The following is a 13,276-nucleotide window of genomic DNA, read 5'->3' as shown; positions in this document are numbered from 1 at the left end:
GGTAACGGGTGAAAAGCAGGTGTATATCTTTTTGTTGTTAAGGCTACTTGCAGTATAATCATTTGACTTTCTCGCAGCTCCATCAAATCTTAGAAGAAAAGAATGTCAAAAAGTCAGTCGTCTTTGTTACCAATTTCTATCCATATATCTATCTGTCTGTCCCTAGGTTAACGTTTCTCTGCTCTTGTGGCGGTCAGCTATGGGGGATATATGGCGAGATAACAGGGGCATGGGAGGGGGTAAAAGGGGAACTTAATGCACTTTTGACAGGATCGAATTCAATCATTATACACTTCATTGATAACACAGCCAAAGAAGAATAGAAAAGATGATGGATACACATGTAGGAACTACTGAGAACTCCCTCCCCACACCAAAAAATGATATATTTTTTAATTGTATAAAAGTTGATTGCAATTAGTCTTTCATGAGATAGCATGCTTTTTTAAATTGTTCCAGCTAATGAATGAAAGGCAGAGTACAGTGCTGATTTAAATTAACCGGACAGAACGCGTTAAACTTGAAATTTAAAACGAGTTTTTCTCAAATTGGGTTGAGTTTAGGTGAACCCTTATGAAGACAAAACTTGCATAGAAATTTAGCAGAATTAATATGGTGTAATTTGTTTTGCGAAATTCGGGTCCAAAATTTTACCCCAAAAATGGGTCATTTTGGCTTTTCTTAGTTAATCAAAAATTACGCCAAAAATATCCAGTCGATCACAGCTATAACTATATCAAAGTGAGCCCCTTACGTAGCCCAACAAACTTTATGAAGGGTATAATCTCCAAAATGTTGTATAAGTTAATTTATTTTTGTTTGATAGACAAAAAGATCATTTTTACTATATAAAATACCAACTATTTATTTAAAAACAATTTTTAAACGGTTTGCAATTTTTTTTGGAGATTATACCTTTCATAAAGTTTGTGGCGCTACGTAAGGGGCTCACTTTGATATAATTGAGTCTGTGATCGACTAGGTATTTTTGACGTAATTTGTGATTAACTAAGAAAAGCCAAAATGACCCATTTTTGGGGTAAAATTTTGGACCCGAAATTCGCAAAACAAATTACACCATATTAATTCTGCTAAATTTTTATGCAAGTTTAGTCTTCATAAAGGTTCACCTAAACTCAACCCAATTTGAGAAAAACTCGTTTTAAATTTCAAGTTTAACGCGTGTTGTCCGGTTAATTATAAATCAGCACTGTATTTGTGAACCGTGAGGTTTTTCCGGACCACTATTATCCGTGTTTCATTTGATGCTCGAGCATGACGAATCCCTAAAACCTCCAAATGCCGCTTAGCTTCTGGCTTACAATATTAATTAAACTTTCAACGTCTATCTAAATTTTCAATTTATTTTTTTTGAATAAACTTCCTCCACTTAGAATGTGGAGAACAAACTGATAATTTTCCCATCATAAACTCAGCAATTGAATTAAGTAGCGAGCCCAATTTACACTTGAATAAAACTTTTTCCGGATTATTTCGGCGCCAATGTCACGCAATAACTGAAAATAGTAAATTACGTACGCTCGAGTTAATAGTCCAAAAACGACATTTCAAGCCTCCATCCCTTAACAAAATATTGCGTGGGTAAAATATCTTTTCGAGCTTGAGTTTAGAGCATCCACGTTTTCTAGACAAATAAAACTCGGTCTCAGGAACTGCTAGTGAAAAAAGCCGAAACTGAACCCGGGTCGAGATCCCACTTAAAAAAACCGCTCAAGATATGAGCGGTTTGAGCGATTTTTCAGCAAGATTTGAGCGGTTTGGGCGGTTTTTTTGGAAAAACCGCTCAAATCGCTCAAATCTTGCTTAAAAACCGCTCAAAAACCGCTCATTTCTTGCGGTGATTTTTGAACGGTTTTTCAAGCAAGATTTGAGCGGTTTTTGAGCGGTCTTATAAAGAAAACCGATTAAAACCAACAAAAAGGCCTGAAAAGGTAATGTGACCCCGGGTTGACATCCATAAACCGAAAATGCTTTTTTTTAATTTCCCCACACCGAAAAAACTTATCATACAATTGCCTGCATCAAATGTATGGAAAAATCATACAATTTCAAAAAACCATTGAAAAAAGATTCAATCTAGTTTCTCCGGCTATTTGAACCAAAAACGACAGTCTGGTGATGAAAAATAACTACGTTTATTTTTTTTTTGAAAAAAAAAATGGTTATCATACAATTTCCATATATGAAAATTGTATGATAACCATTTTTTCAAGAAAGGCAAGATTTTCAGAAATTGTTCAAACTTGTTTGTAAACAAATTTAAATTATTTAAGAGTGCTTTTCCTCAATTTAAAGGGCATTGCTCATCAAAAACGAAAATTTAATTTGAAGCTAAAAAAATTTTTATCCTACAATTTCCATATCTGAAAAAATGTTTATTCTACAATTTCTATATATGAAAAACCGCTTATCCTAGAGTTTTTTTAACAATTTTCTGAGTCTAGGAAACTGTAAAAAATTGTAGGACAAGCATTTTTTCATATATGGAAATTTTAGGATGAGCATTTTTGGTCAACCCACGCTAAGATGAAATACTATCTACAATTTAAAAAAAGTGCTTAACCGTTCTCAAATCAAGCTATATTTTTTTTGATGTCTTGATCAAAAACAATGTGAGCGACTTTTTTCAAATGCTCGAGCAAAATAACCACTGGAAAATATTTAAGATTCGAGCGGTTTGAGCGGTTTTTATAGACAATTACGCTCAAAATCTTGCTTCAAAATGAGCGGTTTTTTTAGACAATTACGCTCAAAATCTTGCTTCAAAATGAGCGGTTTGAGCGGTTTTTGAACGGTTCATGTAAAAAAAACGCTCAAAAACCGCGTAAGATTTGAACGGTTTTGAGCGGTTTATCTATAAAAAAACGTTCAAATCTTGCGCGGTTTTTTTAGATAAACCGTTCAAAAACCGCTCAAACCGCTCATTTTGAAGCAAGATTTTGAGCGTAATTGACTAAAAAAAAACCGCTCAAACCGCTCAAATCTTGCTTCAAAATAGGTGAAAAATCTGGACTCGGGAAGTAAATATGCCGTTTTCAATTTGAACGATTTTACTTTCTCGTAGATTTTATTTATTCAGTCTCCTCAATTGTATTTGAGTCAGTTAACCAATCTAATTCAAATAACTTTTGAAACTGAACATTTAATTTCGTAGTACCCTCATCCAAGTTTAGGCTCGAACAATCGTTTATAACGTATTGTTATGGTGATTTTTTTTACTATTACAACTGAATATAATTACCAAAAATATGTGTTTGAAGGATTTATAATCTATTTTACTCGTGACATTTTCCAAGAGATTATAAACTCTTATAATCAAGTTCACTTAATCAGTTAAAATCGCTCATAATCAAATAAGATCTCTTGTCAAAATTTTTGTCACAATAAGTTATATACTTGAATTGAATTCTATGGATTAATCTTTTTTTATCAATAACAAAATCTCTAAAATCGAGGCGTCTTGTTCTACTTTGGTTCATCTAATCACAACATTTTACCTCGAAACAGCAGTATGCTTTATAATCGATTATAATCTCTTTTGTTCGCCCGTTTTGTCTTCGACGTTGCATCTTAATTGCTTATTTTCTATGCTTTTCGTAGACGTTGGTTTAAACGAAAAATGAGAAAATTGTTTTGAGAAAATTGTTTTGTAAATCGATTCATTTCTTCGCTATTACAGTTGTTTCATAATGCCCATTTTAAGTTTTATATCACTAAAATACCAAAACATTGCTTTTTTTTCATGACTTAATCGGAAGATTTTTTTTCACTCATAGCGCAAATATTTCAAATATTATGATAGTATCTCTATGGAACTTTGGTTCATCTGATCAGAAAGTCTTACCACGAAACAAAAGTTCCACAGAGATGCTATCAGAATATTTGAATTATTCGCGCTATGAGTGAAAAAAAGTCGTCCGAATAAATCATGAAAAAAAGCAATGTTTTGATATTCTAGTGGTATAAAACTTAAAATGTGCATTATGAAACAACTGTAATGGAAAAGAAACGAAAAAAATGAAAAGATAATAATTTGAATTGATTTACAAAACAATTTTCTCAAAACAATTTTCTCATTTTTCGTTTGAACCAACGTATACGAAAAGCATAGAAAATAAGCAATTCAGATGCAACGTCGAAGACAAAATGGGCGAAGCAAAAGAGATTATAACCGATTATAAAGCCTTTTTTTGCGCAAAACCTACGAATTAGAAATTTGGATGAAAATTATTTATTATAATTGAATATAATGATTAAAATCGATTAAAATTAACAATTGATTATAATTATCTTTCAAAAAATAAGTTTGCTAGTCACAAATTTGTGGACAACGAAATAATGCTAGTCCACAAATTCATGCAAAAAAATGCTAGTCAAACTCATTTCACGCAGCTGGTTCTATAGAAAAACAAATGGTATGACTACTGTATTTTGTCAACCAAGACATTTGCTTGATGACAACCAAGGAAAATGTTAGTCATACAGTTTTCATATCATTATCAAGTCAAACTATGAATTAACTGGCTTGTAAGCGTTTCACACAACAGGTTAAAAACAAATATGTCACGGAATCCACAAAAAGGCTATCTTTTCCATTTTAATGCTGTTTTGGTTAGGAGCTGAAACATTCTCCTTGTGTGTCAGCCCGGGTTGACCTCCATAGACCAAAAATGCTAATGATACAATTCCATAAACTCAGTCTATGAAAAAATACTAATCATACAAATTTCATACATTTTGCTAAAATGGTGTCGTCGAACTTTCGAAAAACTTTTCTCTTGTTTTGGCATAAAATTCGGTGTACCTTACTAATTAAAAAAGGAAAACTTTTTGTCAAAAAAATGCTAGTCATACAATTTCCATATATGGAAAAGGTATGAATAGTATTTCTTTGATGGCGACGACAAAAGTATTTTTGAAATTGCCCCCCAAAAACTTTTTTGTGTTTTTTTTTCAACCGCAAGATGATTTTCGTACTCAAACAAACGTTTTTTGAAAACAAAAAATTTGCTTGCAAAATTTAGTTTTGTGTATAATGTAGTCCTGGATATACTAATATTGGATCTTTTTCCTTTTTTTCTTCACAACTTTTTTCAAAAACGCTTAAAATTTCTCTTTGTTTTGTATGACATGTTTTTGTATGCCTTGATCAATGTCTGATAATTTAAAAAATTTAATAATTTTTTTGAGATATTAAAATCTAGAAAAAACAATATTTTTGGTTTATGCAAAAATGCTAGCCATACAATTTCCATATATGAAAAAATACTAATCATACACTTTTCATGCAATTCCAAAAGTACAGGTAATTGCTTGAAATGTCTATGACCAGACATTGATCAGGGCATACAAAAACATGTACTACCAAAGAAGGAGGAGTTTTAAGCGTTTTTGAAAATAAATATGGAGAGAAAAGGGAAAAAAATACAATATTAGTATGTCCAGGAATACAAATTTCGCATTCAAATAAAAAAAAATGTTTGTTTGAGTACGAAAATAATTTGCGGTTGAAAAACAACACAAAAACATTTTCGGGGTTAATTTCAAATTTTTGTCGTTGCCATGAAAAAAGTGCTAGTCATACGTTTTCCATATATGAAAAAATACTAATCATGCAATTTTCTGTACTTATGGAATTGCATGGAAAATGTATGATTAGCACTTTTCCATATATGAAAAATGTATGACTAGCATTTTTGGGCAACCCCTATAGGATATATTACATATTCTAGCAAAATGTCATTTGTAAGGAGAGTTTTGTCTACAGTTGCGTCTATCTGCTTATTGCCTTTGTGCCACTATACACCGAGTATATTTCTATGGACAGTGATTGTCCATCAACACATGTGGCATCAATGATACTCTCTTTGTCACTTCAAATCTATCTTCTCTCCATCCCCCCTCCCCTCTAGAAAATAGCCAATTTAATTCCGCGCTGTCATACATTATTGATTGTCTATAAATGCACAACATTACTCGCGCGCAGGAGTAGAGAAACAAATCCATCTATTAATCTGCTTTTTCTCTTTTTCATTCTTCTTTCCATTAAAATTCCATTAAATCTTCATGAAACTAATTCTTGCGGAATAAATTACAAAGACTCAAGTTGCGACAATAACGATGAAAAACAAAAAAGGTATATTTCGAAACTTCTGATTCTCCTGAGCAATTTCAGCTGCTCTTTACTCTCGGTAGATTCCAATTAGCTCTAATTAATTCCTGCTGAAGTTGGTCTATCCTTCTATTTCGCCCTTTTTCATTCCAAAGTGTCCCCAGTGGTTACAGTGTTAGAGGCAGAAAGATAGATTGAATTGAGCTACTGTCAGAGTAGCTATGCGGAAATGAAGGACTACTTATAACATTTGGCTGTTTATCCTATTGCCACTCTGGTTAGTTTTGTCTCTCAAGTTATGGTGGTGTGAGACTGGAGGCTGTTGTCTTGACCCCCTTACGTTCCCAATTAAACCCCAATAATCTGGGAAAGCTGTTGTAAAGTTGTGATGGAAATCATTTGCAGATTTAACTGACAAATAAACACTGATATAATTTTCACTTTTATTACCAACGCCACACGACAACAGAGAAAAAGTAGAGTTGTGAAGTTGTTGTGCGTTGATTTATTATAAACAGACTAGTACATAACCTAGTTACAATTCGACAAGAAAAACTAATAAATCACCAACACTCAGCAGAATTACTTCTTCTTCAAAATAGAACCAAAATACACCTTCGTGATTTTATACCAGGTGTTACTAGAAAAAAGTTTACCCCAAACAGGAATTAATTTTTAACTGCGTACTTAGAAGATTTTTCAGGGGTGTTTGGGTGAGGAGATCGACTAATCCACCAATACCAAAAAAACGGAAATGTTTTTTCTCGACCCGTATTTTAGCTGATCTGAAATTATTTTTAAATCAATTTAGTTTGAATCACCTAATTAATCACTTCGGATCAATTTTTTTGTCTAAATATTGGTTTAAATCGATTGGATTGTTTTTATGGCCATTTAAATTGAAACTTTATCAAAATCGAGTTGTAAAAAAATTTACCAGATTTTTGGATGCAGTTCGATTTAAATTGGTGAGTTTCTATCTCGCTTTTATTCGATCATTGTTTGAATGAACCTTTCTTGTCAGTTGTATATATGGACGCATCTTATTTACTGCTAGATGTTACCCTGGTTGAATTGCATTGAAACTCAGAACTGTACCAACTGTGTTGCTGTGTTTTGAGGGAAGTTAGGGATTTACCTGTCACAATACACATAATTACTATGATTTAATGACGCGCATCATTAATACGTCGACTTTTAACGCAATTTCGAACTCATTAATGGTTCATTGATGAAGTTTTCATGAAACAGCGCTGGGAAAAACAAGTTTTGCCATCGATGAATCAGCTATGTTCCATTGGTGTTCATTGGATGGATAATCCGTCGATGTTCATTCTCATTTTTAAAAAAATGCTGTTTTGAAATTATTTCTTATGCCGTCGTTGATGCGTCGTTATGACGTTTGACCAGATCGAAAATAAAAAGTTTGCTAAAAAGGAATGCTTTGTAGTCCAAATCTTTTTTCGTTGGGTAGAGTTACAAAATTTGCGTTTAAATCTTGAAATTTGCGAAAATTTGCGTTTTGAGTTTGAAAAAGTTTTGTTCAAGCGTTTTATATCTTTCAAAATATTCCTAAACCAACTAATTCAAACCGCGAAAACATAAGATGGAAAGATTATAAAAGGATCTCCTGAAAATTATGGTATGCGGTAAAAAGACTCTCCCGAAACATTACGAGGCCAAACTGTGCATTTTGTGCATTGTAAGCGGATTCCGCAACAAGGACGCTCCTTTTGTTTTTTTTTGTTCTTTACTTTTCTTTTAACATGTTTAAAGACTTGTCTCTGGAATCCAGGAACATACAGACACAAAATTGTGCGCCTGTCCAGTGCACAGTTTGGCCTCGTAATGAATTTTTTTTTCTGAAACTTTTTTATTCAATTCATGTCCGAAACAAACAAGACTGCTCGTATCAGGGCGAAGCCCTGAATGTTCCGACTGCCTTTTAGGGTCTATGGAGCAGTAATACATTTAGCAATTAAATATAATAAAACAAAATGAACTTTTTTTTTCTAAAAACTGAAATTTTTTTATGAGAATTATCCCCCACACGCCATAAAAAGTACAAAAGGATAGATTTAGCTCCTTGTTACAAATCATTATGGCAAATAAGCTTCTGTCAACCAATTTGGAAAAGTTTCTAAGACGGATTAACTCTCCGCTTACGCGTTAATAGCGCGAAATATATCGCGCGTTAATTGTCCCAAAGTGGTCAAAATGTAAATCTTTAAACCCCCATAACTTTACGAAGAATGATCGCAGGTAAAAATATTTTTTCAAATTTGAGCTCAGGACAACCCTACCTTTCGAATGATATAAAAAAAATGACCAGTTAAAAAGTAGAAACTTGTCTGAAGGAAAAAAACACCCCGAGCAGAAATATTCTGTTACTTTTGTATCGAAAGTCTGAACAATAAACATTTGTTAATGCTCAGTTGATTTGTAAAACTGAAAACTAATATGTTGATAGAAAAGAGCATGTATGACTCAGTTCAACGACCAAACGTCTACAGACTTGCTATCATAACAATGTAGATGAAATATGGATGCTTATCGTCAAAAGATTTGTGAAACAACAATAGTCAAATTTCTTAAATTGCTGGTCATAATTTTTTGAATTGCATTACAAATTCAACTCGGGTGTGTATACTCTATAAGTACCAGTGTTTCATAACCGCTTATTTGTTTATTTGGCAATTTCTGTTTTTTCAAAGCCATTGGACATCTTTTCGAATTTTTCGACATCCATTTTTACTGCCCAACCTTAAAATTTTTCTCTAGACTAACCCTCTAATATTTTTAAACAAACATAAAACTTATATATACATACATATATATATATATATATATAATTTAGAAAAAAGGACCGTGTGTTTCAAAATCTCTTTGTCACAATTGTCCCTCATGTCACCACTAGTTGTCCTATTGAAGCTATGTTTTGTTATTGTTTGCCGAATATTATTGATACAATTCCTTGGTTAGACATTTTTCGCAGTTTTGCTGCCTTTTGACCTACTAAAGTCTGTATTTAACGGGAAAATTTGACAAAACAGAAAATGTCTTTCTCAATTGCTCAATTGGTTTAATTTCAGAAAAAAAAATTAGAGGACAAAACTTGCTTGGTCTTTAACCAGAACTTTCAAGATATAATTTGATTTGAGATAATTGGACCCAAATTGAAAACTATAAAATTTTCGTTCCATTCGTTTGGTTTGTGTATATGCACATGTGAAGCATCAATTGATGAAAAAAAAACTATTTATGTTTGCTTTATCTCGAACCAAACACATTACCACTTTAAGAGTTTAGTTTTGGGTTCATCTCCTCACACGCTATGTAAAGTACAAAATGATATACTTTGCATTCAGCAAACTAATAAATAGACCAAAGAGCAGGCTTCAATCCAATTCGGAACGATTTTTAATACGGATTAAATCTCAGCTTACTCGTTGATAGCACGAAATATATCGCAAGTTAATTGTCCCAAATTGGCAATTTCTATACCCCCATAACTTTACGAAAAGTGATCACAGGTAAAATCGTTTTTTAGCTTGAAGATCAGGGCAGCAATACCTTTCGAATGGTATTTTAGAAATTTGGCAAAAAATGGTTTGTTGAAAAGTCAAAACTTGTCTGGAGAAAAAACCACCCGGAGCACAAATGTTTCGTTATTTTCTTCGAAAGTCGGAACGACAAAGAATCCATAGTAATCAATCTATCATCTCAGAATTTGGCAAAATTTTTTGCCTGTTGGTAAAAGAATGGCTTCAATGGATGAACTATCGGTGAAATTAAAAGTGATTTTTAAAAAATGTATTCTAAAACAACTTGTATATCGAGAACTGAAATAATCTATAATCGAGACTAGAAATAGAGTGTGTGTGCGTGAGAGAGAGAGAGAGAGAAAAAGGAAAGCGAGATAAAACTGAGGAAACAATCAGAAAACAGCGCAAATACATTCCATGCCACTGCAGAGGAAATGTGATTCAGTGTGGATAAATTTAAAAATGAGCTAATGAAAATGAAGGGGCTGTTGAAGCCATTAGCAATCAGTACTCGACACATCACTATACTGAACACACACCACACAACACAACACAAACATACCATACCTTTGTAACAAACAAATGACAAACCCTTCAAAAAGAGGAATGTGTTTTGTTCATTGGCACCGGCAGATGCATATACATATATAGAGATAGATAAGATAGTTAGAAGGGCAGATTGGCAAAAATAGAGAGATGGAAGGAGGGAGGAATTGAAACGAAGGACTAAGAGACAAGGAGTACTCCACTCCAATTGTCACCATCCTCATCATCATCAGCATGCCATAGTTTCACTCATTCCATTCTTGTTTCAGTTTGCAATCGACCAACAAACACATTACACGTAACACAATTCAACTCTGAACAGAACAGGATGTGAAACCTAAAAAGAAGCAATTAGTGTGGAACAACGACTCTTCTTCCATTTATTCCTTCATTACCATCAACTCCCATTGAAAATATTAACACACTGCATCTGCATATATTTCCTCATTGGTTCTACACACTTGATAGGAGATATTTGCCCATTTGTGAAGTTATACTGTGGAATTGGATAGTCGAGAACAAGGATGGCTGTCTATTGAAACTGAATCCTGATGTTACCGAAGTTGGTGTTAGCTACACTGCATATGGACCCCACCCAATCATACTCAACATTTACTAATTGTTTGCACTCCTGTATTTCCCCAAAAGAACAATGAGGGATAACAACAAGGAGAAGATTGGAGAAGATTGAGGGCAACTATTGCAACTGTTGTTGTGAAGTGAGCAGGGTAGGGTGCCAACAATATTACAACTTATTTCCTAACTTGATTCGCCCTCTGTGGGGAGGCAGACACCTTACAACTCCCCTGCTGCACTGCACAACAAAGCCCCACAGCACAACACGGGACAGGACAGGACAAGTGAATAATAGAGGAGAGGAGAGGAGAGAAAAGGGAAAGGAAAGGGAAAGAACAGTTGAGACACAAGCAGGGAAGAGCACATTAGGGGAGAAGAAAGGGGACCTGCAGTGTGTGTGTGAGAGAGAGTGGTGCATATACCCAACCACTCCTCTAAACTACCCCCCTGAGAGAGGAGGACAGGAGAGGAGAAGAACCATTTGAACAACTTACTTCCTCCGCCAAATCTTCCCTCTCTCTCTCTCTCTCCCTTTCTCTCCCTCAAATATCATCCCCCCACAACTTCCTCAATCCATCATACCAACCAACTTGCCTTTACTTCTGAAGTTGATCGCATACACAGAGATGATGCAGCCGCACTCTTTCAGCCCAAATCAGTCATAAAGAGCAGCGACAGAAATCACTCTTACATTCTCTGTTCCAGCCCCTGATCTGATCAAACTCTATCCATTAATCCACCCCTCCTTCCAATTCTCTGTGACTTCTTCCTTTATTAATTCCCCTTCCTTGTATGTCCTCCTTAAGTAATGCAGTGACCTAGTTGTGACCCCAGCTGCACAACATCTCAAATTGTTGTGCCTTCAAACTCTCTCTCTCTCTCTCTCAATCCAATCTCGGCACACTTCAATTGAAAAATGAGTTTCATGTTTGCCCCCAGAATAGTACATCCGCTGTTTGCTTACTTTCTCATTTAGCCCATTTCCCAGTTGTGCCCATTTATCCATCTCTCCCTCTCTCTATCTCTCTCTTTAATTAACATCTGAGCCCATTTAGTCCCCCTACCCTCAATACACTTCCATTTCATTCCTTCACAAACTATTCCCTTTTTCTTCTCTTCTTTTTCGATCTGATTTTATGACTTGAAAGCTTCGTTTTAAAGGCAAATGACTCCATTTTAGGGATTTCAAAATTGATTTTCCCTTTTCTTCTCACTCCTGTACATCCGCACTATAGTCGGAGTCTCTCTTGTTGCTTAGTCTTGTTTTACGGCCCCCCTGTGCCACTTTTACGACACATTGTTCAACTGCATACTCTCTTATACCATTTGTGATTGTGAATCTACTGGCTGTAACTCAGATCTGGACTATAATTCAGAAGCGAAGGCAAAGAACAAGTGTTTTCCACAATTCTCTGAACATTAGACCAGCTACAACATACCTGCGTGTTCTTCCATTTTCACTCCAATTTGTCAAATCTAATCTTGGTTGTTGTTTTGATCGATATGTTTAATGTTTCAACCACTAACAATAACACAACTTCAGATTCGACTAATACCGCCATTATATAAACTATTTTACAATTTACACGATCTCTATCTCTCCTCAAGTCATAAATTGGGATCAGTCATAGACCCCCACTTCAGATATCAAACGGTGGAATGCATCTATTTGACCACTGAAGTCCCCCGCCCAGCCCCACATTATTGGCACTGACTGTATTTTAATATCCCTGACAGGAATTTCCTCTCCATTTCGATAGTCTCTACAACTCAGCTAATCCGACAGATCTGTCACAGTTTCTTCGCTCACTACTTGGTTTTGGCCTCTCGGTGGTTTCTCTAAATTGACTCCATTTTCTCGGCTGACTTAATTCGAAAGTGTTTTTATCACCAATTATAACAGCTTATTACTGACTGCCAACATGTCCCCTGGCAGCAGTGGCGTAGCCAGAGTGTCTGCTGCTCCGCCCTCCAAGTGTTGCTGCTGCAGAACCAGAGACGGAGTAGTCATCATCGGCATCGGAATCCTCGTTAGTTTAATAAATCTACTTATACAATATAGTACCTAATTGCTGTGCATCACGGAATGTTCCGACTACATATTAGTTCTGTTTATTTTAAAAAACTTTTTTTGTTCCGACCACTGTTTCTAGGTTTTGTCTTACTTTTTTTTTCGCGCAACCATAAAAAATTGCGCAGAGTAAAAACATATTGTTCAAAAACCATTCATGTCGAAGTTCAAACGAAGGTTTAAAGAAAATCAAAAAATCTACTCAATGTTGAAATTTTTGCTTTTGAAAGTGGTGCGGTTTGAAAGTCGGTTATTCCTGCCGGTAACTTTTTCGATAGCTTTTTCTCCGGGAAAACTATTTTTCGAAGCCTCATGTAGCGCTTCCTAGTCGAACAATAAAAAAGGATTCCAAAAAAAAAACTCGAAAAAAAATCTGCCAAAAATTAGAAAACAGTTTCAAGTTTT

At 34.6% G+C, this 13,276-nt stretch overlaps 1 protein-coding gene across 4 annotated transcripts in view; it reads left to right on the top strand.

Annotated features, from left to right (window-relative positions):
* Positions 1 to 13,276, top strand: part of LOC134845660 (uncharacterized) — a 36,883-nt gene that overhangs the window by 8,865 nt on the left and 14,742 nt on the right. For 2 of the 4 annotated variants that reach the window (XM_063862682.1, XM_063862685.1), the window contains exon 2: positions 10,494 to 12,830. In XM_063862682.1, the coding sequence (XP_063718752.1) occupies positions 12,723 to 12,830 (108 nt within the window). In that variant the 5' untranslated portion in view covers positions 10,494 to 12,722. Of the gene's footprint in view, positions 1 to 5,753; positions 6,411 to 6,903; positions 7,102 to 10,493; positions 12,831 to 13,276 lie in introns of those variants that run through there. The other 2 variants (XM_063862683.1, XM_063862684.1) reach the window with 2 other exon arrangements.

Source organism: Symsagittifera roscoffensis, chromosome 5, assembly GCF_963678635.1.
Source record: "Symsagittifera roscoffensis chromosome 5, txSymRosc1.1, whole genome shotgun sequence".
Classification (NCBI taxonomy): Eukaryota; Metazoa; Xenacoelomorpha; order Acoela; family Convolutidae; genus Symsagittifera; species Symsagittifera roscoffensis.
This window is presented reverse-complemented; position numbering and strand designations above follow the sequence as displayed.